The sequence below is a fragment of the Stegastes partitus genome, unplaced genomic scaffold (assembly GCF_000690725.1).
Source record: "Stegastes partitus isolate 25-593 unplaced genomic scaffold, Stegastes_partitus-1.0.2 Scaffold3635, whole genome shotgun sequence".
NCBI classification, from domain to species: Eukaryota; Metazoa; Chordata; class Actinopteri; family Pomacentridae; genus Stegastes; species Stegastes partitus.
Genome location: NW_007581366.1, coordinates 74,854 through 102,585, shown reverse-complemented (window position 1 = coordinate 102,585; position 27,732 = coordinate 74,854). Strand labels below are relative to the sequence as shown.

The window sequence follows — 27,732 nt, the reverse complement described above, 5'->3', positions numbered from 1 at the left end:
GAACCTTAATTCGGTCCCTTTGAGGAGGTGGAAGATGAAGACGAGGGACTGTGTGAGGAGGAAAGGGCGCTGAATCCACTGGTTCCTGCCAGAGTTACGGTTTGTGACGACACTGGGGCAGCTGACTTCTGGGCAAACAGAGTTCCTGCAGCAGAGAAATCAAGAAGACAGCATGAAATAAAACTGAAATGAAAAGCCGCCCTCTCTCTATGTCTCTCTTACTCTCATAATGAAAAGTCCCATCTTAGAGCGTACATTAACAAAAAAAATGATAATGCAGAAGTCAACCAGTAATAGTTGCTGAACCATATGTAGTTGCTTGTCCCAATATTAAAAACAAAACATATAGAACACTTTTAATTATGAAATATTTGATCACCTGTCCTAATTCGTGATTTTAGGCACACTTAACAAATACGCAGCAAATGTTGATGAAGTGCAATAATCACATACAAGTATGTGCATTTGTTATTTAAACCATTGACCTCCCTACAGTTTGCCTCCTGTAACATTTTTCCTCACTACAGGCTTATTTTTCACAATATAAAATCCTGCAGCTTTACAAAAATAACAACAACAAACAAATATAGTACAACCATCATCTGAAGAGACAGAACTCAGAAATATGCTGTATGATAGTTATAATGTCATAAAACAAAAGTTAATTTTTTTGTTTATTTATTTGCATTATGTCTTCTGGTGTAATACTGGAGAAAAAATGTGACTCTACACACTATAAATATTTTACTACCGTTTCAGCTGAAAGGTGTAAAAAGGTGTATTGATGGATGCAATATTTCTATAACAGAATGTGGTTAGTGCAAAATGTTTTTACTTTTTGCCATTTTTAAATGACACATTGAGGTAATTTAAGTGATTTTAATAAAATTATGTGATTTTCAGCGTGGAATTGATGACGTTTTCTGACAGAACAATGTGTCAGATAAGCAGTTTCAGGACTGTTGGAAAGTTCCAAATCTCACAATTCTTTCGGACTCTGACAAATGGTGTGATGTTGGTGATTTTCTTTTTACAGATATAATGCATTCCAAACCCACTGGCAGCAGTTCAGAGGATTAAAGAAGCTGAATGACTATATATTATGGTTCATTAAGTACACCAGATGTACACCGTTTCTTACAAATGAATGTCGTGCCAAACAAAGCACAATGAAGCCAAAAGCAGGCTTTTCTTTTGGACTTTCATATCTCACCTGAGTACATGGTGCCATTGACCTCCACAGAAACGCTGATACTAGCTGGTCCATTAGTAGAGATGTTCAATGACAAATCCTGTTTGCTTTCTGTGACAGACAAGCAAAAGATGCAATTAATAGACTTTCCTATAATCAGCACCCCATGACGTTGAGCGATGACGAGGTATCGTAGCAGCAGAAGCAACTCACCGTGCCCATTGTTAAGTTTGAGGTTCATGGGGTTAAACTGAGAAGCCATGGCCAGGAGGTTCTGTTGGAGGGCCTGCTGCATGAGGCGCTGCTGCTCCTCCGCGAGCCGCATCATTTTCTTATCCGGGCCGTCAGCTGAAGCTCCGGCTGCTCCACGCTCCAGCCTTTCTCTCAGATGCTCCAAAGTGGCTGCTTGTGCCAGCTGCTGTTGCTGCTGCTGCTGCTGCTGCTGCCCCAGGGCCAGCGCCATGGGCAGCCGTGGGATTCCAGGGGTGGGGCTCTCCTCTGAAAGGAAAAAAGGGAAATGTGTTTTTAATTACTGTAAAAATCAAAAAAACACCCACAGAAAGAGAAACAATTCAGCAAAATTTCAATGTCCCCTTTAGATGAAATGGTGGATGTTTACATTATGCCAGAAAAATAATCCTGCCTATGTAACCTGTAACTACACTAGAAGAACATCAGTGTCCTTATCAAGCTGCTAAATGTGTGGAAATATTCAAACCACTTTATGTTATACGTATCCAGAAAAGACCTGCAGCACTGCAGGGCATCATCAGTAAGTTAATGACTAGTACTTAATTATAATATTTTATAAGTAAGCTATTATTTATTTATAAACTATTTATGTGATTGAGTCATAAATGGCTGTAGTCATGTTTAAGTATTTTAAAGTTAAGAGGGTACAAATTTAACTAATGTGTAAAGTAAGAAGTTTTACCCAGCTGAAGCACACATAACATTAAATGGTCTGTTGATGTGGAAAGTAAAATTGCTGGTTTGTATCAAGTACCCAACACCAGTCAACCCTAATGTCCAGCACAATTTAAAGCACCAGAATCCTGTAATTATTATGTGTGGCCACATAGGTCGCTGTTGCTAAGAAAAAGTTGCATTGTGCTGTTATAAATAATAAAATAGGTAAAAACTGTGACAGGAAGAGTAGAAGTCATCTAATGGACTGGTAGGAATCAATATGGAGCCCAAGCTGGATCAAACTGATTTTTATTAAATCATCTATCTGACCATATACTTTATAAATCCTACACATTAAACACTGTGGCATACCTGTGCTTCTCCTTAAATTCGGACTAGCGGATGTGTTGAAGCCATTGTGCGAGGTCGGGGTGGTTTGCATGGTGGGTGAAGACAGGATTGCACGCGGAGTGGAGCTTGGGGAGGAAGAGTAGCGGTACAGGCTGTTGGTGTAGCTGGGACGCCGACCTTCTCGGCGGTTACTGTCGACGGCTGCCTGCAGCTCACCTGGAGAGCTCAGACCTTTCTTCTCACACTCAAATGGGTACAGGTACTTCATGTACCTACAAGGAGAGTTTCGTGTGAGTCAGTCACTAAAGCGTGCAAATTCATAAAACCCATCTTGAAAAAAAAATAAAAATGAAGAGAAGATCTAAAGCCCTTTTCAAACATGGGATATGCAACATGTGACGGTATTCGGTCATTCAGACAGAGGTCACTTCTCCATTAATGTTCCTTAGGCTATATTTGTCATTCCCATAAGATCAGCATTAAAGTAAAACCAACCATTAGCTCTTAGGTTATCATTTATTATCTGTTTATTCATTTTATGTACATGCATCTTTGCAGCTAAGCTTAATTATTGAAGAGTTACCTCAGGGGTCAAAAAGGCTTTGGTCTGAGGTCAACCACAGAAGATATGTTTACACCCCTGAAAGGTTTTTGTCTTTCAAAAGATGGACTCAGTGTTTCTTACATGGTATGGACAACTATACCATAAGGTTTAAACTTACAACCTATTTACAACGAGCCAATAGGAAAAGAGTTTGTTCACTATAAATGCTGCTATATTTGTACTTCTTCCTTGGGGGAGAGAGGAGTGAGGTCTCTCTCTCTCTCATGTTGACTAAGTCTCTTCTCCATTGTAATGAGGGACTTTCATTCTCCATATTGTTACACAATAATAAATCTATGGACAACACAGCAATGTGTTTTTTTTGTTTTTTTTTAAATGCTATTCAAGAGGAGAATCCAGACGCATAAAATATCCTAGTTTATATTTGATAAACAAAACAGTAGAACTTAAAGCTCAGGGCTCAACCGAAGGACGGCCTTGATGTAACGAATCATTTAACTGCAGCTTATTATCTCTGACAGTTTACATGTCTGAGGTGAAGAGAAGCACACAGTGTGAACTGACATTAGGACCTGATCACTCCTGTCTTCATGTCAGGGCTAATTTACAACTAATTAATGAAGTTACGGTTGTTCCGTGTGTAAATGTGTGCAACTTTCTTGCCATGGAGACACTCGTATGCATGTTGCTGCTGTCTGATGCTGCAATATTCAAAAAAAAATAAATAAAAAATTCAAACTAGAACTTAAAGACAACTGTAACAACAAATTAAACTTCAATTCTGTGTGTGACTTCTCACATATCTGATGTAAAAACCAGTATGAGTAGGCCTACACAGTGTGATTTGCGGTCGGATCCTGTCTGGACTGATGTGCATTACATGCAGGGATATAATTTAATTATATCTTCTAAGAATTTATTTAACATAGAATTTACTGAAGTTTCCAGCACTGTGTTTCAAATTGCACAAATGTGCTCAGCTGTCTTGCTTGGCAGACATTCATATAAATTCTGCTACTGTTTGATGCTGCAGGTATTTTTTTAAAAATCCAAAGGAAATCCTTTGAGTAAATTCAGCTCTTGCGGAAAAAAAATGCTTCCATTTATTAGTGAACATCAACTATCTAAATTGTTGGTGTCTGTTTTTATAATCGTTGTAAAGATTTATGACTGTTTATTTTCTAGCCTCATAGATTAGAAATGATTAATCAAAGTGAATAAGTGTGTTGGTATTTTGGCACATCATATAACAGATATAAACATACATACATCATACAAACTTCTGCTCTGTGATGTTTTTAAAACCAATAATAGTGGTGAACTGTCGAACAATCCTTCCCCAAATCACTGCACACAACTCAAAGTACTGCTGCTTGTGTGTCAATATGTAAGTTATGTACGCATGTTAGTATGTAACCATTAATAAATAAGGTGCTGTTCAGACTTAAGTCAGGTTGAAAGTGATGCGGAAATGTCACTTGGTCTGACCCAGCAAGGCTGTTGGTATGACGTTTGGGGAGGAGTGACCAGGATGTTTATTGAGACATGTTCAGATGCTGTCAGATAAAGGAGACATAGTGCTTGTCTTAAAATAGTTGAGTGTAAAAGATCAAATGCTCCTTTTAAAAGCCTTTTTTTTTTTTTTTTTTAAACATCATGTCTTCAAACGGGCAACACCTACTAATTCTCAAACTAGTTTAGTTGATGGAACAAATTTCAAACCCCTAAGAATGCTCATATTAAAGCTTCATTGACCCCTCAGTGCTGAAGTTTTTTTTTTTTTTAGCATATGTTTCTGAATATCTTCTTAATACAACTGATCAATTTGGGCAACGTGTTATTGGAATGTTCCGGTTTCAGTTATGGCAGGGTTGAAGGAACTCACTGGTTTATAGTGGGTCCTCAAATGATGGTTAGTGTCACTGCTAAACTGTATTTTAACCCATTTACAGAAACCTGCTGAAGATCTTAACAGACGACAGAGGAAGTCCAAAGGCAACTTTGGATTGTTGGGTTCTCTGTTTAAATTTGTAAGGTGTATACCTTACTATGTTAAGTGCTATGTGATGACATATGTTGTAAACTGCGCTGTACACATAAAATTAAATTTAATTGAAATTGTTTGTTAAACAGGTGTTCCATCATCAGCTACTCTACGATCTTGTTGAGCTTCATAGTTTGAACTCTAGAAGCCACTCACTGGGTGCGGAGGGTGAAGGCTGCGCTGGTGATGGATGTGGGGAGATTGAGACCTTTGGTGATCTCCCTCCAGATCTTCTTGTTAATAACCTCCACCAGGCCTCCCTTCTCCGTCACGAGCTTGAAAAGTCGGTACAAGTCCAACACCTGTTTTGCCATGATGGGGATGCGGTTCACAGGAGTCCCTGGATAAATGAAAGAATAAACGCAACACAATGCTAATTCCTTTCATTTGTAATACTGACAAGCTGAGTGGTCCTGTTAATGCACTGTTGGAGGAGATGCACAAGGAGGAAGGGGAGAACGAGAACACATTCTGACTGACACACCTGAGGGCCGCAGGTTAATGTTGGATAATTGTCTTAGCATGTATAATCTGTGTGGATGGACTTGACGCTTATTTCAGATGGCTGGGGGTGGGGACTATTCTGTGTCCCTTGACAGCAGCTTTGTTTCTGCATTGATCGAGGGGGAGGGGTGATTTTAGAGCCAGCAGCATCTGCCAATCACATGTTGACAGCCAACCCTTCCAATCCCGATTTGCAGAAAAGCCAATTAATGAAGGAGGCTAAAAAGCAGTTGTAGAAATGAGATTAGTTTGTGCTCAAGATGAGCACATGCCACAGACGCACATTTTCCACAACGCTCGCCCACAAAAGGTAGAGATCAGAGATGGCGCCCTGCTGCGTCTCCTCCGCTTGGACTGGGATTTGTTCTTATCGGGCCAAACTACGCTGCATGAGTGTCTTTAATGTACAGCACTAATAGGATTTGTGAGTTTGTTGTCGAATACTGATTGCCGGACTACAAGTCAAAACTTTTAAACCGACTAGACAACTAATTGGCTTTGTGATCCAAGTTTAATTTGCCCCTATAACCTTCCCATGGGTTTTGTCACTGGAATCCGAACAAAGCCTCCTACCAAAGTATCAACAGGAAAAAAGTACCTTTTAATGGTTTTAATAAATGAATAACATGTGTTCTGTGTTTTAAATTAATATCTAATGGAAACAGCAAAAATACATTTTAATTTGAGAACATTTTTATTCTTTGTCAGCAAACATTTTAACCCTTTATTTCTTTAAAGTCTGCCACCGATTCATCAGTTTCAGTAATTTGTCCACAGATCAGTAACTCCTCAACTTCGAAATGCAGTTCATAATTACAGTTTTAAAGCTAAAGTTGTTGTCTTTAAACATCCGATGTTCAACTTTCTAATGGTCCTTGAACCACTTATCTGTGACATGCATTCTGTCAGGAACAAATCTAAACATAAAAATGTGATATTTCATCAAAAGTACTTTCTACCAATGCTACATGTGTCATTTAAAAAGCTGCCAAATACAAAAGATCAAACCCAATTCTGTAAACCACGTAACATTCTGTGTCCCTTGATCCCACTATGAAGGCATTAGTGACTCATCTGCAACCAGCTATCACGCAACAAAATTCAAAGACTTTTTATCTGAACTGGGTTGAACCTCAGGCCGTGTTTACACAGAGTAGATCAGAGAGCAGCATGGAAGCAAAGCAAAAATCCAAGTAGCAAAATATCTATAGTATGTAGAGCCACAATTCTTAGTGTTGGTAAGATCTTGGAAAACTGTTGAACATGTCAGTTTTTTAGCATTTTTGTAAAAATAAACCTGAGAACGTCTCTTTTTTTTAACCATACAAAATACATTTTTGAGTTCTCTCTACTTCTAGCCAGGGTTGTGCTGTTTCCATAGAGGTGCGGGACTTTATAGTGCAGTAAATAATTGGTCCAGAGTGAGGAAACATGTGACGGTGGCAAGAAATGCCGCGAAACAGCTTGGGGTTCAGAGGGTCAACGAGGGGTCCCTTATTTATCCACAAAAACCAAAAGATTTGGAAAACCACTAGACTAATGTGTAAAGTAACAAGACTTTGAATCTCACCTCGTTTCTGCATGAAGACAAAGAGTTCATCAAGGAATTCCTTCCGCTGCGGGTCATTATCCAGTTCATAAAGCTGCGAGTTGGAAAAAAAAACCAAAACATCAGCAACAAACCAGTCAGCTGTGACGCTGCAGTGAGCTCAGACATGTTGCATGTTTACATTGAACACATGTAGTGACCTTGGCGAAGTCCCTGGAAGGTTCTCCTCTGACTTTTCCTCCGTCACCTTCCTCGGCCCACACAGCACCTCCTCTCTACGACGACAGGAAACAACAACAGGAGCTCGCTTGAAATGATATGATACTAAACTATGGATTTTTATTCAAACTAATTGTTATTAAACAGAATAATAAAGTCAACCAAGACATCATTCTGACTGAAATCGTATTTTTTGTCACATTTTCTTACAGGTTTCTGGATTTCCACCTTCAATTTCTAACCCTGCTTCCCCCCACCAGTACATCATCAGCATGTTCTGCTTTAAACAGCTGCTAACTGTCAACATCTGGCTTTAACACATATTTTTCATTACGAATTAATGCAACGCAGCAGCATATATTTAAAAGTTACGCTTTTTTTTTTTTAAAGGAGTTGGAGATAAGTTAATGCGGCATGTTACTCCTTCATTATCCCCCCCGCCACCCCCTTGACATGACAGTTTAAGGTTAAAAATGTGAGCGGAGGGCCGTGTTTGTGCAACAGTGTGGAAGAGCCCGCTGTGAGCTTATTGTCCTACTAACGCACACTGAGAGCTGCACGATGATGCAAGTATGAAAATGAAAGTTTATTGGTAGGGAACAGCCTTGAGAATTGTCTCTTTACATTTACATTCATTTGAATATGCTTCTCCCCCCTCATTATCCCTGCTGACAGACAACATAAATCATTCATTTAAAGGATTGTTGCTGGCTAAATACCATTACAGGTTTGTTTTCTTTAGACTATTGCAGGTCAGTTCATGCCCGTGTTATATAGGAACATGTTTTAGATTAAAACAGGCATGCGTAGTTTAGACAACACAGCATGTTATTGTATTTAACAGGATCCACTGCTTCAATTATCGTGTGGTTTATCAAAATAACGGGCAGTTTTAACTTTTTGTCTTTTCTCAAAATAACTTGACTTAATATTTGCGTTTCCTCGTATCATTTTGCACTTTAAACACGTCTTATCACTAACTAGCTTGGCACAGCAACGTGATCCGACTTAGGGCTCATAATGATAACATTTCACCCTTTGGGAACTGATAATCAGCTGGCTTCTGTTCCAACAGTAACTCTCCTTGTGTTTACAGTAAAAACACAACTCAAACTGCATAATCAGCAGCTGCATGAAAGTGAAAGGCAGCAACTCCCTTTGTTTTCAGATAAAGGCCACAACCGAACAGGATATTTTTGAATACAGCTAATACTATAGTATTCTCTATAACTGAGCAAGAGCTCTACCAGCACTTGACACTGAACATTTTAACCATTTATCCATCAGTTTGTGCTGCTTATGCTTCACATGTCAGCTATTTTTGCTCTCATCTATTAGTTAATCTATTTAAACCTTTACTTTCAGCTTGATATTTTAACAGTTTATGCATTAATGTTGTTTCAGTAATTTACTTGTAGCAAAAACACTGCTTGTTTTAACAGCTCTTCGATGATCGGTGTGCTTTTACACATTCTTAAAGTCTGCACAGGCATTGCAGCTGATTACATCTGAGCATATATATTTCTAAATCTAATTGCAATTTCCTTTCTTTTTTTATTATTATTCAACAATCTAGCCACTTTCATCTAACTGCATGAGTGAGATACACCTTGGAGATGGTTGGGAATTGCTGTAATCCAGCCTCATAAAGGTCAATTTATCCTCTGGTTAACTATTTTGTCAGCCCCCAAATTGTCCCCCACGGCAGCAGAGCTGTTGACACATCTAATAGCTTCAGCTTAGAGTTTCTAATAAAGCACCTCTACTCCCCCGGCAGAAAGCCTATTGAAGGTAGGTAAACGTCCCAGTCTTTTCACCATCAAATCGAAATAAAACCCTTCCCCCCTTATTGATGAGCAAGTGAGACCTACTGTGGATCTATTAACAAAGAGCTTTCAGTTAATTGCTCACAGAGCTTTCACACATCCAGGCCTGGGAATCCTGATAGTATTCAGTATGTAGGTCAGGAAAAGGTTTCTATTGTTTTGTTAAAAAGGCTACTTTTACAAGGTTTTTATGTGATTTTATCTATTTAAATTGCAAAGCGTTTGTTTCCAAAAAAAAGTGTCTCCTTGATTATTCATGCTATAAAAAAAAAAACAGCAAAAAAAAAACTCACTAACCAAATACCTCTTATAATAAGCTTCATTAAAATGATTCAGTTGCACAAGCGGGGCAAAAGTGAAAACTTAACCCTTTTCAAATTTCACTGGTAACTGCAGGGGGGGACCAAATTTTTAATCCAAATCAAATTATTGGGCTCAGCAAGTCAAGATCATTTATCCGACCCCTCGCTGTGCTGTGGGCTTGGATGAACAGGGGCTCTTTATCCCCCGCTCATGCTACACTTAAGGGCTTACAGTGAGACCGCACACAAGGAGTGAACAATAGCTGTCCAGCATGGTGAGGCCTGAAGAGCATGTCAAGATGTTTCATTAATGAACAGAACAAAAGGGAGTTAAGGACAGGGAAGCAAATTTAGGATGAAAACAGCAAACATTTCAACTGGCCACCAAATACCTTCCCAGAGATTCAAACCCTTTTGTGTGCATGTAAAGGTGAGGTAGCTTCAGACAAAGTGGAAATCATTTTTTGCTGTATGCATGGCTACATTCCTACTTTACTATAGTTTCCCAAAGTCTCTACACACCAGGAAGCATCTGTCAAGACATTTATAAGTATTTTCTTAAGCTTAACTTTACCTCAACATAAACAGCATGAAATTAAATATCCCAAGCAACACCTCCTTGCAACACTTAATGTGTTCACAACGACGTTCACAAACCTTGACACAAATGGGTCACAGCAAACGCCCCACATAGATTTCTTTCAATTATAAATTAAGATTCTTAGACATTACTTCTGTTTCAAGCAATGGGGAAAAAAAGCAACCAACCAGATTCACAAAGGCGTCATTAAGTTGTTTCCACAACAGTCTTTCTTGACTAATTATTGTGCTTTAATTAAAACTGAATTGTGCTTGGTTGTTCCGGGTTCAGTGAGCTGCTCTGTGAAAAGGAAACACATTCTCACTGCAGTGGCCATATAATGTATTGATTACTTGCAGCGGAATTAAGCTGCCATTTAGTGTTGCCAGGCGACGGCTAAATTATGCAAAGCTATCCACCGAGCTACAGTAACGTCAGCACTGAGACGTCCGGGGCTTCTCCAGATTTGAATGCACATTTCACTTTGTAAATGATTGGGGGTTGTTCATGTAGAAAGACAGCCGGTACATGCACATTGGATCTTTACCAAAAATAAGGCAAAAGGGAGAGAGAAAAGTGCAAGAAAGAGGAAAAAAAAACCTATATAATTAAAAAAGAGGTGTGTAAAACCCCTGATAACCATACAAAAGCCCATCCCGCTACAATGGAACTACAATCAGCAAACTTTATTGGTAGCCGTTCGCATGCTGTGAAGCACTAACCCAGCTGTCCCTCCACCCACAGGCCTCATTAATCATAATGTATTATATTGACATGGGGCCTTTTCAAAGGAAACATACACACAGAAGAACCAATCAGATCGGCCTCCATAAAGAAGGAAGGAAATCCATAAGAAGATCCTTGTTCCTTAAGAGCAGTCAGCTGGAAAACATACTCATAAACACTAGCTTCGGATCTCCCATTTCATTTTTCAGGTTTAAGGAAACCTGGGTGGTACAGACTTACAGTACTTACCCCTCGCAGCCAACCTAGTCCATAAATACACACTTGAGGCTATTTCATTAATCCCCTGCTCTCATTTCAGCTCCATCTTCTCAGGCCTGAACTGTCCTCTGAACAGTCAGATTTGGACCACAGCCAACACCAATTAGCGCGGCCAGCGGCAAGCACTTCTTTTTTTTCTTTTTCTTCCAAAGTGTGAGACATGAGTTGAAATATGGCAGAAGGAAAGATCTCTGGCTTGGCCACTAATTAAACACTATCAAGTTATGGCATCTTGCCAAGTAATGTGAGAAAAAGGGAGGCAGAGCAGCAGTGAGCGTGACTCTCAGCAGGAAGACGTCCACGGTTAATAACAACAGGGAGATCACACACAAACTATGACAGGACCACTGCAGATGTAGGATTTCTCTCTGTGGGGATCAAGTAACGCTTTGACAGCCTCAAAACTAAGTCTGAGTTATTCAAAGAATCACAAGAGATGTAAAGTGGATTTGAAAATATTCTAAAATTCACTCTATAAGACACTAAAGAAACACAACAAAAGCACTGTACCTGTTTCAAATGCTCGTCGAAGCTCCAGTCAGCGAAGTCACCGGGTGATGTGATGCCATGTTGACCCACATGAGACATCAGGTTCTTCTCCTCATGCTCCTGCTTCACTGCTGAAGGTGGAAATTCAGACATTTGCTCCCGAGCCGCCGTTGGAGACGAGGAAAAAGGCTTGAAGGGGAATCTTAAAGCCTGCTGCAGCTGAGGCCTTTTTGCCTGCTCTTCATTATCCTCCACCTCCTCATCTTCTTCTTCTTCTTTCTCTTCATGGTTTTCTTCAGGCGCCAACAAGTCCAGGTCCTCCTCATCTGTTTCTTCACCATCGTCATCCTCCTCCTCTGGATCCATTCTGCTCCGAGGGTTGGCTTTTCCAAATAATGCAGAGTCTTGTCTGGATCCAGAGGCTCTGGCTGCAGCGGCCTGTTTGGCAAACAGCAGCTGAGCTTGAAGCAGATGTTTCTCTTGCAGGTTCATCTCCATTTTGGCTTCTTGTTGTCTCTGGAGGTGCTCCATCACCGCCCCCAGCTTCACACCGGCAGGACTCGACTGTGGACCCCCGGCCGCCTCCTCCGATAGGCTCGACTATGGACCAAAAATACAGAAATCACCAAAAGCAGAACATTATATAGAAATATAGTTATGCCACTTGTGTTTGTCTTAATGTGTAGCAGCAAATAATAAAAAGGAAACTGCATTCAACAAGAACAGTTTGGGTGAAAGAGACAAATTAAACTTTTACCAATCTGTTTTTTTTAAACACATGTTTGACTAAAGTTAGATATGGGGTCCAAACATTCCAGGTAATGTGAATTTAAAGGCAGATTCAGAGAGTTTCAAGGTGGATTATAGTGAAACAATTTGAGATTGTTAAAACACAAAATCAAACAACTTGCAGGTCATTAGTAGCCTGATACACGCTTCCATTTAGGATAGAACTTCACAGAGCAGGTAAATGCAAACACAAAATCTGCATCAATGCACACCTTCACGTGAAACTACACCGAAAACTCCTCTCCAAGCGCGGAAATGCGTTTAGAAAAGTCTCCATTAATCATCATTTGCTTTGTTACTGTAACGGACACGAGTGGAAAAGCGAGCAAACAGTCGTCGACACTCACCATTTGCGCTTTGGAGTAATTCATCATCGCCAACAGGTCGTGTCTAGTTTTCCCTTCTTTCCACCGGCAGGAATAAATCGCATCTCATGACCAGTTTTCTCTTTTCCTTTCTTTTCTTCTTTTTTGCAGAAAAAAAATCTTCTTTGTTAATTTAGAAAAAAGCAAAACAAAAAAAAAGAAAAACACCCCTGCAGCGTGGAGGTCGTGGTGATCGGGGCTGGAGGAGGAGGAGGAGAGGAGGAGGAGGAGGAGGGGTAATTACGCTCCGAGCTTTACCTTCCTGGTCACTGCGCATGGAAACTCAAACATCTTTGATTGTCTAAGTGGCCCCACGTTCGATGAATGAAAGACCCGCCCCGTGCGTAAAGATCGTAAAGTGTAGTGCAGCTCGGTGGAACTTCCCACCCACTCCACGAGGAAATCCCACCCCAAAGCACGGCCCACTTCTCTTGTCCTCGGCGTTTATTGTGGTAACGTGACCTCTGCTGTAAAATGTAGAAATAAAGAAGAGGAAAAATACAAATGGGCACTTTAGTCTACCAGTTTGCCTTCACTGCTAAAAAATACACTGAAATTCAATCTGGATGTAAAACCCTCTTTGATATCTTTTTGTTTGTTTGTTCTTTTTTTGTGTGTTTTTTCTGGGCCTAAATGAAGGAATCGTTTTTTAAAAGAGTGTGGAGACAAAATGTAAATGGTTTGTACATTTGATTTTAAATTTTCAGTCCAATCTGACAAGCTGATTATTTCCTGTTACCAGGAATCAAAAACAAACAACAAACAACAAATTCCAGGAAGACTATATTGGAATTACAGAGTAGAAGCTTAGTGCAACAAACCGATGATTTCTGATAAGTTAGAAAACCTGAGATCACTGAAACAAACTAAAGAACAACAGTGAGTACCAGTTAGTTTAATAGCACAGACATGGTTAGAAACTAATTTGTCAGTTTTCGCCCCAGCTATGTCTATCTGCATGTCATGGTTCTGTCTGTAAAACTGAAGGGAAAACACTGGATTGTGAGTCTTAACAAAACTGGAAAAAGATCCAGGAAGATCAGCTTTTTTGACCAAGTAAGTGAACACATGCAAGTAATTTGACTCCACTGTTTACTTTGCTCTCCAAGCACTTACACAATCTTTTTTAAAGTGCATTTAAACATGGGCAAAGGGTTGCAGAAGGAAAATGAACGTTTAACTACTGCATACAACTAAAGGTATTTGTGAAAGAGCGTGTTTAAAGTGAACCAGAGTTTTAAAATTAAAGTGTATGAGCCACAGCACCACTAAATGGCTGTCCTAATAAAATGGCACCACGGCCAGCAGATGCTATCTGCTTCTAAAAAAAGCAAAACATAGACTTCAGACTTGACACAGGGGTTATCACTAAACTAAATTTAGCTTTCCTTAAATAAAAAAAAAATAATTAAAAAAAAACAGGCTTGACTGTTATGGATTTTTTGAGGCTGATGCCAATTCCAATATTTGGCAAAAATAAAAAAAAATAAAAAATTCAGATAATCGATTAATCGGCTGATTAATTTAAAACATATATACTGAATAAAATTGCTTCTTTTTTGGTCCCTTTAATGCTTACAAGAACAAAGATATGAATCACAGGCAGAACATTTTACTGTTTTACAATACTTTGAGCTTTAGTATTTGTTTAACTTTACAACAGAGAGGAATTTTCAAGTACAAAAACATGTAACTAAGCAAAAAACATAATGTGCATCAGTTAAAAAAAACAGTTTTCCAAACCAATATGTCTGTAATTTGGGGTATTTTATTTTAAATTTGCACTGTGCAGGTTTCTTTCTATGGATCATGAATGTAGCTACAAGTTGTACTGATGAATTTATCTTTAGGTTTAGGCCATCGGTGTATGCTGTATACAAGCAACATAATGAGTGAAGTTACTGGCAAAACATTATTTATGTTGCCCTCTGATGTTCTGTACTCTCAAAGACTGTGCTGTCTTTAAATTTGATGAGAATAAGTTAATAAAAATGTAAGCTACATAAGTTAGTTAAAAAGTTGGATGAAAAGTTAAAAAAGTTGTTTTCTGTAGTTCTCTGAAGAACCATCACAGTGAGGCTCTATGCGCTGTTTTGGTTTCAGACTTTGCGGCAGAGGGAGTGATCTACTGCTGTATGCTCATCAGTTATCTTAACTCTTCATTCTCTCAGTGAGCCAAGTTTGACCTGTTTACAACAAGCAGCAGCAAAAACAGAGCTTTTCGAGGTGTTGCTGAAGTGTTTTTCACACAGTTTTGCCTTGGAGAATATTTGTCTTCTTACGAAATAAAATTGTACAAAATGAAAGCGACTGTGACACTCAACAGCATTTACTGTTTTAGGAGAAATTAAGAACATACCGGCGTTTATTCAGCAAAACTCCGGCCGATTATAATTATTTTGAAAAGGACTATAATCGGCCGATTTAATCAGCCAGCCGATAAATCGGTCGGGCCCAATAACTAGACACCTGGTCAATGTTGGGAATGCAGTCTTTGGTGAGGTGAGACCAAGATAAATTAGTTCAACTCAGATTTGGTGTCGCATTATTAGTATGAGCCCGGCCAGGACGTCCACGCTGAATGCATAGTCCTGACAATAAAGCACGGAAGTGGCAGTATGATGATCTATGGATGCACCATGTATGCCTGTGGAAATACAACAACACAGGGTGAAAAGATAACTCCCAGGCTTTAGAAGCAGAACAGGAACATTCTAGCACATTAACGATACAAGGCGAAAGAGTTTGTGAAGGAAAAAAAGGTGACAACTATGACCTGGAAAGGAAAATCCCCTGACTTGTGTCCAATAGAACACATTTGNAACAGGCCCGACCGATATGGATTTTTTGAGGCCGATGCCAATTCCAATATTTGGGGAAAAAAAGAAAATAAATTCAGATAAATCGGCCGATTAATTTAAAAAATATATAATTAATAAACTAGCTTCTTTTTTGGTCCCTTTAATGCTTACAAGAACAAAGATATGAACCACAGGCAGAACATTTTACTGTTTAACAATACTTTGTCCTCTAGTATTTGTTTAACTTTACAACAGAGGAGAATTTTCAAGTACAAAAACATGCAACTAAGCATTAAACATAATGTGCATCAGTAAAAAAAAAACAGTTCTCCAAACCAATATGTCTGTAATGTGGGGTATTTTATTTTAAATTTGCACTGTGCAGGTTTCTTTCTATGGAGCATGAATGTAGCTACCAGTTGTACTGATGAATTTATCTTTAGGTTTAGGCCACAGGTGTCTGCTGTATACAAGCAACATAATGAGGGAAGTTACTGGCAAAACATTATTTCTGTAGCCCTCTGATGTTCTGTACTCTCAACGACTGTGCTGTCTTTAAATTTGATGAGAATAAGTTAATAAAAATATAAGTTACATAAGCTAGTTAAAAAGTTGGATGAAAAGTTTAAAAAGTTGTTTTCTGTAGTTCTCTGAAGAACCATCACAGTGAGGCTCTATGCGCTGTTTTGGTTTCAGACTTTGCGGCAGTGAGGGATCTACTGCTGTACGGTTGTCAGTCATGTTAACTCTTCATTCTCTCAGTGAGCCAAGTTTGACTTGTTTACAACAAGCAGCAGCAAAAACGGAGCTTTTCGAGGTGTTGCTGAAGTGTTTTTCACACACTTTTGCCTTGGAGAATATTTGTCTTCTTACAAAATCAAATTGTACAAAATGAATGTACGGAAGCGACTGTGACACTTAACAGCATTTACTGTTTTAGGAGAAATTAAGAATATGCCGGCGTTTAATCAGCAAAACTCAGACAGATTATGAGTATTTTGAAAAAGACGATAGTCGGCCGATTTAATCGGCCAGCCGATAAATCGGTCGGGCCTTAATAAATAGACACCTGGTCAATATTGGGAATGCAATGTTTGGTGAGGTGAGACCAAGATAAATTAGTTCAATGCGGATTTGGTGTGGCATGATTAGTATGAGCCTGGCCAGGATGTCCACACTGAATGCATAGTCCTGACAATAGAGCACAGAAGTGGCAGTATGATGATATCAGCGTTGTGGAGATGATGATCTATGGATGCACCATGTATGCCTGTGGAAATACAACAACACAGGCTGAAAAGATAACTCCCAGGCTTTAGAAGCAGAACAGGAACATTCTAGTACATTAACGATACAAGGCGAAAGAGTTTCTGAAGGAAAAAAAGGTGACAACTATGACCTGGAAAGGAAAATCCCCTGACTTGTGTCCAATAGAACACATTTGAGGTATTTTAAACAGAAAATTAGAGAAACACAATCCCTCCAGTAAGTTAGTTCTCAGAAATCAAGATGGAAGCACTGAAAACATTCAATGAGATACTCAGTTATGAAAGGCAAACTGACTGTTGTTGCATTGAGTTTCTACTGTAGGTCCTGTATTTTTAATACAATAAATCTAAAGCAATAGTTTTTTAATTTTACAAAAGAGCAAATGCCTACAGTTCAATGTAGAAGCAATGCAATCACTTTAAAGTCCTACAATTTTGAATCATTTGACATTTAAGCATACTGTTGTATACTGTATGCACACTCTTACAGACCTGGCATTTTGCTTTGCACAGCATGAGCTGGTTTCCAATGAATACTATGAATTAAAGAAACCCTCAGTCTGAGCTGGAGAAGCTGATTTATTCTGACAACTTTTCCACCAGTGAGCCAACATTAAGTCCAACTTCGGCACCTCGTGAACATCTGATGTGTTCTATTCTGAGCAGCAGCATCCTACATGTGGTAGCTCTGATTGCTTGGGAATCAGCGGTTATAGTTCCTCCCACCAATCTATAAAAAGCCTGAGACAGATGCTGCTGACACGAGCTGATTGATTACAGGATACAAGGAAAAAGCTGTCATGAATTTGATTTGCTCTCATTACGCTCAGATTTTCTTCTCATAGATCTTAAGGGCAAAACCACACTTGAATTATCTCTCACAATCCAGCAGTCAAAAGGAGCATTCATGGATGTGAAGGCACCTCTGAGCACACAGAACGTGAACCGTGTTTCATTTTAAATCCAGAACCAGAGAACAAAGGTGAAATGCTTCGCAGCAGGTTCTTGTTGGTGTTTGGATTGCAGGCTGTAATATTAACAGGCTCACTGTAGCACTAAGTAACTCATTTCATGTCCTTAGAAATATGACAGCAGTCTTCAAGCAAACTTCTAATACTGTGATATATGAACTATGTTAGGTTGTCTAAAATCCATTCTACTCAGTTCAAACCCTGTCAGGTATCAGCAGTCACTCCAGGATTTACTTGTATCTTCCACAGAAATAGCAAAAGTACTCACATTCTTTGCTTAAGTAGAAGTAGAGATACTTGTGTACAAATGGACTCTGGTAAAAGTAGAAGTGCTGATTCAACTATTTTTCTCAAGAGTAAAAAAAAAAGTACAGGTTCAGAAATTTACTGAAGTACAAAAGTAAAAATGAATTTTTAGCTTCGATGTTGTGCGATGCCTCTTTTGATAACTTTGCAAAATGAAAAAGTTTAAAGCACGCAAAATAGCATTGTTTTCATCTTTAAGAACCTGCACAGTGCTGCTACAGAGCCAAAAAGCATCACTGGACAGTTTTCCATTTCAGCAACATGATAAACATTAAACATTATAATCAACATGGAAACACTCATCTTTTCAAGACTACCAACATCTTTTACTGAGCCTCAGTAGAAGCTGGTTGTCAAAGTTCTTTGAATGAAGACGGGCCCTTTTGGGTCAGAAAATCAGTCCTGCAGTGCTAACAAGCCTCTCGCAGGCAGCTGAAGCAGGCAGGGATGTGTTGAGCTTCAGTGACAAATTGAACACTGTTGGTAAAGATAAAGATGTTTATTGTTACGTCTTTTACGTCATGTCTTCATCTGCGGAGGTTGAAACAAGTCACGAGACAGTTTTCAGAATGTAAGGAGTAGAAAGTACAGATATTTGCGTTCAAATGTAGGGAGTAAAAGTAAAAAGTCGTCAGAAATATTGATACTCAAATAATGTGCAGATACCTGCAAATTCTACTTAAGTACAGCAACGAAGTATTTGTACTTCGTTACTTCCCACCTCTGTTCTTCCATATATTTGAAGCCATCTCACACACATAGGAAACATTACAATTAGCTGCACCCAGTTTTTAAAAGTAATTCTAAAAACATCTTTTCATACCATCATTCCATGAACAATGTCTTTGCACACCATAAACACCTTTAAAGGTTAAAGACTCTGAAATGCATTTGACTTGTTGACACCCATGTAACTACAGTGCAACATAAATATCTAACAATAACTGTGGTGCAAATTTAGGCCACCCTAGTTAACTGCTAAGTACAACTTTTGTGTTTAAGGGCAGCAGTTTAAAATCCATTTCAACATGACATAACCATGTATAAAGGTAGTTCAACTCATCTTTACCAACACGTTTTCTCCTCACATTACTCATAATACTAGTGTCCACTGAGAGTATGAGATTATGTGTAGGTATTGGACTATGATATACTTCGATTTACTTAAAATGACCATGGACTTCAATGGTCTCGTGTGCCCGTCCTTAAAAATAACTCATAATCTGTCAAGTCATATCGCTCCCATCGGTAACAATATCTGATATAAATCAACATTCCAAGTATCTGCTCATAATAACTTTACACCATTTGCCATTTGAACAACTTTATTTTACCAACACGTAACTTCTCCCTGAAATGAAAACAGATGCAATGCCGACTGAATACAGTAGGATGATTCTTACATTCAAGTGAAAACGCTGCTCCCTGGTGGCAAAACGTGACTCTTACAAGAAAGTCTGCACACACTTGGACATGTACCAGTTTGTGATGCTCCCAGTCAAAGCAACCTGTCGTGAAGTATTGCTTCAATAAGTACTCAGACTACGAAAAATATTCCCATATACTTTTGACACTCAAAGATAAATTCTCCTTTATTATGTTCATGAATATTTTACAAGCAAAAGAACTTAATAAAGGCCAAATTAAATATCACACGCAGTAAATGAGGCAAACATTAAAGTACAAGGGTCTGTGTCTTGGGTATCTTCCACTGTCATAGGATCTGAAACACACAAACAAAGTATGTGTTAGATTGCCATCTTTTACACACCTGGGAGGGGAAATAAAAACACCACTGATGAGAGAATTTTAGTACCTGCTCAGCTACAGCTTGTCAATGCCGAGCTCTTCAGGTGTAGAGATGCCGAGCTCATTTAATGTTGGCCGCAGCTCCTGGATCAGGTAGGGGTAGATATCTTTATGAGGGCCGGCTTTGTCCTGAGGAAATAAACGGTGAAACTCATTAATCATTAACTTACAACAAACACCTACAAAGATGCTGGCTGGCAGCGTTCCCTGATGTTTTTCCTCTCTCACCTTCACAGCTTCCAAAATTCGGATAGCGCTGGCCAAGTCGTTTAGTCTCCGACAGGCTCTCAGCGCGGCCTCAAGAATCTTTGGCTCGGGTACCAGATCGTACCCAATCAATGTGTTCATCCCTGAAACATGGAATCAATGCTTGTTAATGGGAGAACAGAGACAGAAATTAACACTTTTTTTTTTTTTTTATAATCAACCATATGTTATAACTTGTGTAAACAAATTCCAGACAAATAAGAGAACCAAAAATGAGCTGATGCCACTAAAATGTATTTTCTTTGTAGTTAAAGTCTACTATTGTGTCTTATCTCTCAATGTCATAGAGCTCCATAAGGGAGGCAGAGTTACCAGGAGACGTTTCCCTTTGTTACAGTTAACGTGACAGCAGCAGTCTATTTTGAGTTAGTGCCACGGATACCATCCTGCAGCCAAAAATAGTCGCTGCATCAGTGCATCAAATGTGTATCAATCCACAGCTGAAAACAGTCCCCATTAACGGCATTATTCACTTGATTGATAGATTTATATCGATACTAGAACCCAGTGGAGCTGAGAGACATTTACAGGGAAGTTGCACAATAATGAGAGATGGATCAACAAAGTGATCATTTGGTCTTTCCAGGGGATTTATTGATTTTTTTGTTTTAAATGCAATGATCCAACTGTCTCACTATACAACATGAGTTGACAAACATTTTTGTTAAAACTGCAAACCAACCATATTTGCAACACAAGAGCAAGATTCAACCACAAGGACTGAGTCACTTCCTCAAGTTCTGGTCTTATCACTTCTCACCTGAGAAAGAGCCTTTCCCTGTTTCCCTCTCTTTCTCACCACTCAAAACACCTCCTGTTACGCCTGATTTATACTTCTGCATAGAATCTATTTATACTTCTGCATAGAATCTATTTAAACTTCTGCATAGAATTTATGCAGAAGTATAAATAAACTGTGAGCCGCCTTAGCTTACAACAAGTAGTCTACACTGTTGTCATATATATGTATGTATATGTGTACACTGGTGTGTCTGTGCTGCGCTGCAAATACACAACCACAGCGCTCATTAGCAGTTTCTGTGCCACTGTGTTGAGTTTCCTTGTGTTCTCCAAACAAAGGAGACTGAAACTGAGCTGATCATGCTGGAGACGGAGCTAATAAAAGTTGAATAACAGTTATTTATACTGGCAATTACTGCAACAGAGTAAAGAGAGAACACATCAGAGGAAACGACGTGTAAAACCACTGATCTGATTCAGTCTATGCACACACTGACAGAATGAGAGCTATGGTGCCATTTGCACAATACTGGTTCTTGCTTTTGTATTATGAGCAAGCCAAATACAGTTACAGCCTGTTGTATATTACCTTTTAGTGTCCCAGAAACATTATCTTTGCACAAATCAATATTCCATATTTACATAGACCAAGTGCACCGATCACAGTTGATAAGCTCTGTGTCACTGTGTCATGTAGCTAAGTTTCTGGAGAAATGTATGTCAGGCCACACATACGATGTTTTAGTTATTAATGACCTGATAAAACAAGAAACCCAAAACATGCATAATAGCCTGGGACAGAATTCTTTTATTCTAGAAAGTCAACATAGTTGGTGATCATTGTATCTTATATATCAATAATAGCCTGGTAAACTGTAGAAATAGTGTTTAGGTCACAAACTAATTACCAGAAATATGCTCTTATACATATTTAATTGGCCATTGTACTATGTTTATGTTGACAATGCGCTGCCCTGTAGCAAGGCTGAGGTCGGATAAACTTTTTTCCAGGCAGACAACCTTGCGTTGTAATCCTCACTGCATCAACCAAGTGATCCCTATCAAATGACTGAAGTGGCAGCATTTTTTTTAAACGGCTGTTTTCTGTCTGAGTCCCTCTTTAAGCAGCAAACCCATCAACAGAGAAAGTTGCATTAACTCTGGCTTAGGATCTTATTAGTTTTGGTACGGCCAAGAAAGTGTCAAGTACTAAGAGCTGGCATTAAATGGCGACTGGCAAGGGTTAGGGTTGCATTCTTATTCTTTGATTCCAGTGAATAATGTCTTCTGTTTTTGTATCATGGCACTGAATAATGGCACTGTCAAGTTGAAGTTTGACTTTCTGGATATAAAATGTCATCACTTAATCGCTTTGTCCTATTAGACATTTTTGTAACGTATTGTCATAATTAGTGTATGAATTTTAGTGTAACGGCAGAAAACATGTTTGATGAGAGGTCAAAGTGAGCTTGGAAACATCAAACTCTGATTAATTCATCCTTGAGTCCAACTCAATGAAATTCCTGCAAAGCTCTCCTGAGATTTTGTGTTCTCAAGAATGGAAAAGATAGATAACCAACCAAAAAATGTAATATAAACAGCAGGTGTGTTGTAAAATGTTCCTTAAAATAAGACCCCAAAAAGTATTGTTTTGCTATCTGCTCTAGAAATTGCTATCTGGTAGTCATCTGGTAGTCTCAGGTGACAAATTAGCACTAGCATTGAAAACCTGGCTCTGTCATTATACAATATGGACACAGGCTGTGTACGTCAAAATGATAAAAACAAAAATCTGCTTGGAAACATGTATAGTTTCCAGAGAACCAGGTGTGCCGCTCTGTATATTTGTTAAAATATTTGTTTTGTTTACATCTTAGTGATCTTTATAGAGAATTCTGTGTATTTTTAATCAATTCTGGAGAATAAATGACAAATCAAACCATTTCATCACAGTATTGCACTGGCCCTGTAAACCCAAAACTGTCCTTGTTTTCATCACGGATTTATAAACAATAATAATAATAGTAATAAACAACTGTTGTATGCTAAGCCCTGGGCATACTGTTATGCATTAAAACTCAATTTATAATCTAAAAGTACCCATAACTTTTAGTGATTCAGCATCACCATCATTGACAAACTTACCTTTTCTCAGCTCCCATGCGTCAATGTCTGGCTTGTTGAAATACATGACCCAGCGAGAATCAAACTCCTCATCTGTCTCCTGCTTCCCATGTGAGTAACACCTTGAGGCCAAAACACCTGCACAATGAAAACACAACTTATTTCTGCAGCCTGTCACCAATGCAATAAAGCACCTGAAGTGGCATGTCCTGTCAAGTCAGGTAGAGGACCAGTCTCAGTCAAGGACATGTACACTGAGTGAAGTAGAAAAAAAAAGAAATGCTGTCTAGCAATGTTATGCAGCTGGGTTACTGCCAATGTCCTGATATTACCCACCTACTGCACATGCCACATCCTGCAGGCTGTGGCACGTACGTAGCTATTACACACTGGCACAACATAATGGAAACTTCTGTTATATGATGCATATGCGATATTTAAGTGGACGTGAGAATTAGACAGTATTCCTTTAAATAATACTGTATACAAGTCAGTAAATCTATGTTTACTGTATTTAACTTTGCCAACAGCTAAAGATAGACTAAGGTATTGCAGCAGTGTTTTAGCTCCAACGTCCTGACTGAGTAGCTTGGTTTCCTTACTTGTTATTGTCAGTGTCAATGATGGTAAGCAGTCGCGACTCGCTGAGCGCGGCTTTAGTCGACTAACCTAGTTAGCATGTTAGCAACTAGCATCAGCAGCACAATCACAGGGCCGCACACCGAGCCTTAAAACCGGGTCACGACAAGGACACCCACACCATCGAGCTGAGCACCGAGACATTTCCAGAGCAGCAAGCCTTAGGGTAATAAGGGGAATGGCTGTATTGAACGAAAGCCCGAATAACCCAAATGAAACACTGGCACGTTTAACTGTGCCTTAATGAGTGATGGTTACACTGGCTTATTTTACTGCAGCTAGCTAGCTTAGCTTAGCTTCGCGGGCACCGCAATGTGCCGACTGTCACACTTGGTTTCCGCTAAACTTCACCCTGACAGTTTCACAAGCGAGCGTATTTAAAATAGTAATAATCAGAGGTGGTAGAAGATGAACAGTTACCTTGGCATTGTGGTTGCGTACGGGTTAAACTCCGTACACCGGAGACCGAGAGACGGACGGCGGCTCTGAACATGATGCGGGACAGCCAGCTACACGGACCGGTCAGGTTGGGCAGGAGGAAGCTACTGCTAACTTGGTTAGCCCGGCACATACGCCAGCTCTTGCTGCGCATGCGTAAACTGCAGCGCATTGATTTTTTTTCCCTAATATCCTTGACCTGAATTCATTATGCTTTATTGTAGTGAATTTCATGTTAATAGTATTGCCAAAGAATCTAGGGCGGTGTAATTCAAATAAAGAAAAAATGCATTTGGTTAGAAGGAAATGGAATAAAGACATTTAATAAAATGATAAACAGATTTTTTTTTTAATGGCAAAAAAGAAAATCAATAAACATGCAGTCACATCTTGTAATGCTGGGTCTGTGCTCTCCTCAAATACAATATGTTGTTTTGTATTGTCATAGAGTTCTGTAAAGTTTAGAACTGACAAGTCAAACTTTTGAAAGTCTTCCTATTTTGTATTATTTTACTCTCATTTTAACATCATGCATCTCTGTCTCAGCCTCACAGACTTTCTTTCTCTGCCTTGTGTCGTCCTTTCTCTGTGGGTACACTGTAATCACTGAGTCTGTGTTTTGTCAGGATCTGTCTCTGCTATGCATCTTTGACAATAAATAGATTTTCTGTCAGTTTATATTCATGGTTTAGAGCCAGATAATATTGAACTTGGCTTTAAGGTTTGGTTTGATCACTTCAGTATTCCAGATAAGCATTTTTTGCTGGTGTAATGATTTGATTGACTCTGAATAGTAGTTGGAGAGCAGTGCTGGTCTGAGGTTGATCAGTATGAAGTTTTATCTGATCAGTGTGTCTCAGGACCAGCTAACAAATGGGATTTTTTGTTGGGTTCTGTTTCTGGGCTTTCTGAAATCTCAGTGTGTCTTGAGGGCTCAATTTGAGTTGATAATCAATGACAAATGGCCTAATTCTGCCCTGCATGCATTGGCTGGTGTTTTTCTTTGGATGTTTAATATTCTGCATGTAGAATTTCTATGTTTGTCTCTTCTAGTGTCGTCTTGATGACTGAGTGAACCCAAAACTTCAGTACCATGGAGAGCGATTGGTCAGATTTAGTCATCAGATATTCTATCTCACATTTTGTATTCATTTCACTCTGAAATAACTTGAAGGTGGCCAGTTACAGCATTAAAATCTAAATATTTCTTTGCTGGGCTCAGGCCTCGATGTGTTAAGATCCAAGGCCTCTGGTCACATGATACGTTTTAATGGGATGCCGTAAAAGCCAAAGTGCAATAAAACCGTAGTTAGTGTCAATACGACATTATTGTCAAATGTGCTGCATAAATAGAACCTTTCCTTTGTTTGTTCCTGAGCAATGACAGAAAGTTTCAAAGGGATGCATCTATACCATGTTCTGTCAGGACAAGAGTTAAATAGTTCCAACCTTTTTTAAAAATTATTATTTACTGTACTACCCGAGGACAAACTCCCACGAAAACAAACCAGCTTTGATTAAAATGAATATAGTTGTGATTCTGTTTGTTTGATACAGCTGGTCATATGACCTACAGGAAAATATAGGTTCATATGTATCACAGGATTAGAAGTTTAAACTGCTTCTCCTCTATTGGACTATTTCTGCTTTTATTCAATTAAAAGAGGCACGCAAACTTTAACTACAGCTTTAAACAATAAAGTTGAAATGCATTTCCAAGATTATTTATTTCTGCAATGTTATATTCAGTAAAAACAGGGACAGCATCTTGATGAAAGTCAACCAAGAGCCACAACTTTTTTTTAATGATCCACTATCATGTATCTAAATTATTTCCAAAAGTTGAAAACAGAATAAAGATCGTTGACACAGACCCTGTTTATAATTATAAGGACTGTGACCAACTTTGTGTACTTTTGCACCAGAGCAAGCTCCAGTAGAACTAATATATAACTACTAATGTGACCATTTATATTGCTGCTGACATACATGTGTTTCTTTGCATAACAAATTTGCAAAGTGTTGCAAAAGAGAAAATCTTAACATGCAATAATTTTGCTATGAATTATCATCATCATCTTCCTATTTCCAGTCTAGCTGTATACTGATACAACATAGTCAATTGTGAACTGAGAGAGTGTTTTTCCTTCCAGCCACTGGAAGCAGAGAGAGTTGTTCACTTTTGTAGTAATATGTGTTAAATAAACATTATAGTTTAAAAAGAAAAAAAAAAGAAAGAAATCCAGAGAAATTACTTTCTTTATAAAAAAAAAAAAGAGAGATAAAATAAATTCTTGTCAGCTGCCTGCAAATGTAAATTTCCAGATACTTTACATAATGTTTTTAGATTAGGGAGGACATACACTGTAGTCATCCAGACAGAGTCTCTTGGCCGTCTGCTGTGAGGAGGGACTTTGAGCCGTCCTGAGCAGACCTCTACGTCTCTCTGTGTCCTCTGCGGACGGACTGAGGGTTTGTGGGGGTTGGTATCCAGGCTCCTGGGGATCCAGAGGGTCTTTAGAGAGCAGGATGCAGATGGCAGGGACTGTCCTCTCCATGGTTATACCTGGTGCTCCCTGTTGAGGACTCTCCCAAACCTCGTTGACTGTCTTGTAGTAGAGCTTGGACACCTGATGGAGCCCTCCCATTTTACGTTTCAGGATCTCCACACAGGTGATAGTCTTGGTGACTCCCCTGCCGGAGCCACTGAAGACCACTTGTCTCAGTGATGCCCCCTTGCTGTCTCTTCCCTCCCCTTGCATGCGGGCTGTTGCAAAACGCAGTAAATTTCGGATTTTGCTTCCTTCTTTTACCCGCATGTGCAGGATGTCTGCTGCGAGGCCGGGAATCGGGAAGGGGCTGCTGTCCTCTGTGCGGCTGATCCTCCTGAAGTTGCTCTGGCCAGGTTTTGGAGATGAAGATGATAGAGGGACAGAAGGACTGAATGAAGTTGGCTGATGCTCCATTTCTGTGTGCAGCATTTGAACTCTTCGTATGACCCCTGGGTTAAGCCATTGCTGAGAAAGCTACAAAACAACAATGCAGGACATTGTTTCTATTCCTGCAGCCTCGGATTATTTCCATATCTCCCTTGAGATCTGAAGCACGTTTCTTGTTCATTTAAGAAACTAGAAACTGATCAGCTTTGTAATCCAAACTTGTCACTTAAATTGATCTTCTCTCAGTCCTCTGTCCATGCTGCATTTCCATTTTGTCTTGTGAGCACTGAGATGACAGCCAGCAGAATGAAGAGGGCATTTCTTCCTCTAATCCCATTGACGTGAAGGAAAAGATGTCCTTGCTCTATTCAGCTCTGAGGACAGCTGATGCCAACAAACACATATGAGGCTCAGAGAGAGACATGTAGAGTGGGACATAGTGCTCTTAAAGGCACATGCTACATTTTTGCCTCATTTAATAATGTTTGTCACATTCTAGCTTGTTGGAGGTTTTGTTAAAGCCTTACGGGCTCAGAGATTTTATTTGTCTGTGTGGTTGCTTTAATTATATGGATGAATACACATGAGTTAATGAGATTTAACAAGGCATGTAGTTGAAACAATTCTTTTTGTTTTTACTGAATTGCACTTGATTGTGCCATTCTTAATGTGCAGTTTTGCAGATATTGCATCAAACTACAATCTCACTGAGATAAAGATATGAAGCAATATTAGCAATA

General features: G+C 39.1%; 3 protein-coding genes across 3 annotated transcripts; all 3 read right to left on the bottom strand.

The window, feature by feature from the left end:
• Window positions 1-5: 5 nt before the first annotated feature.
• On the bottom strand, window positions 6-12,708 carry LOC103375936 (AT-rich interactive domain-containing protein 3A-like). The gene is made up of 9 exons (XM_008306244.1): window positions 12,672-12,708; window positions 11,557-12,135; window positions 7,315-7,389; window positions 7,136-7,208; window positions 5,218-5,401; window positions 2,474-2,724; window positions 1,406-1,690; window positions 1,214-1,303; window positions 6-145 (listed from the first exon to the last, which is right to left on the bottom strand). Exons 1-9 carry the CDS (start codon window positions 12,696-12,698, stop codon window positions 6-8), a joined length of 1,704 nt encoding a protein of 567 aa, XP_008304466.1. The 5' UTR covers window positions 12,699-12,708.
• Window positions 12,709-19,342: 6,634 nt separating this feature from the next.
• On the bottom strand, window positions 19,343-24,225 carry LOC103375935 (cytochrome c oxidase subunit 5A, mitochondrial-like). Its single transcript, XM_008306243.1, has 5 exons — window positions 24,036-24,225; window positions 22,998-23,114; window positions 20,073-20,194; window positions 19,852-19,973; window positions 19,343-19,758 (listed from the first exon to the last, which is right to left on the bottom strand). Exons 1-4 carry the CDS (start codon window positions 24,223-24,225, stop codon window positions 19,860-19,862), a joined length of 543 nt encoding a protein of 180 aa, XP_008304465.1. The 3' UTR covers window positions 19,343-19,758; window positions 19,852-19,859.
• Window positions 24,226-26,401: 2,176 nt separating this feature from the next.
• rpp25a (ribonuclease P/MRP subunit p25, a) lies at window positions 26,402-27,019 on the bottom strand. Its single transcript, XM_008306242.1, has one exon. It carries the CDS (start codon window positions 27,017-27,019, stop codon window positions 26,402-26,404), a length of 618 nt encoding a protein of 205 aa, XP_008304464.1.
• Between the last annotated feature and the right edge of the window lie 713 nt (window positions 27,020-27,732).

Coding starts and splice junctions, on each gene's coding strand:
- LOC103375936 (XM_008306244.1), bottom strand. CDS start 12,698: ATGATGAATTACTCCAAAGCGCAAATG. Junction 7,390..11,556: donor TCGACGAGCATTTGAAACAG/GTACAGTGCTTT, acceptor CTGTCGTCGTAG/AGAGGAGGTGCTGTGTGGGC. Junction 7,209..7,314: donor CTTCCAGGGACTTCGCCAAG/GTCACTACATGT, acceptor TCCAACTCGCAG/CTTTATGAACTGGATAATGA.
- LOC103375935 (XM_008306243.1), bottom strand. CDS start 24,225: ATGCGCTGCAGTTTACGCATGCGCAGCAAGAGCTGGCGTATGTGCCGG. Junction 23,115..24,035: donor TACGCAACCACAATGCCAAG/GTAACTGTTCAT, acceptor TTCATTGTGCAG/GTGTTTTGGCCTCAAGGTGT. Junction 20,195..22,997: donor CGCATGGGAGCTGAGAAAAG/GTAAGTTTGTCA, acceptor TCCATGTTTCAG/GGATGAACACATTGATTGGG.
- rpp25a (XM_008306242.1), bottom strand. CDS start 27,019: ATGGAGCATCAGCCAACTTCATTCAGTCCTTCTGTCCCTCTATCATCT.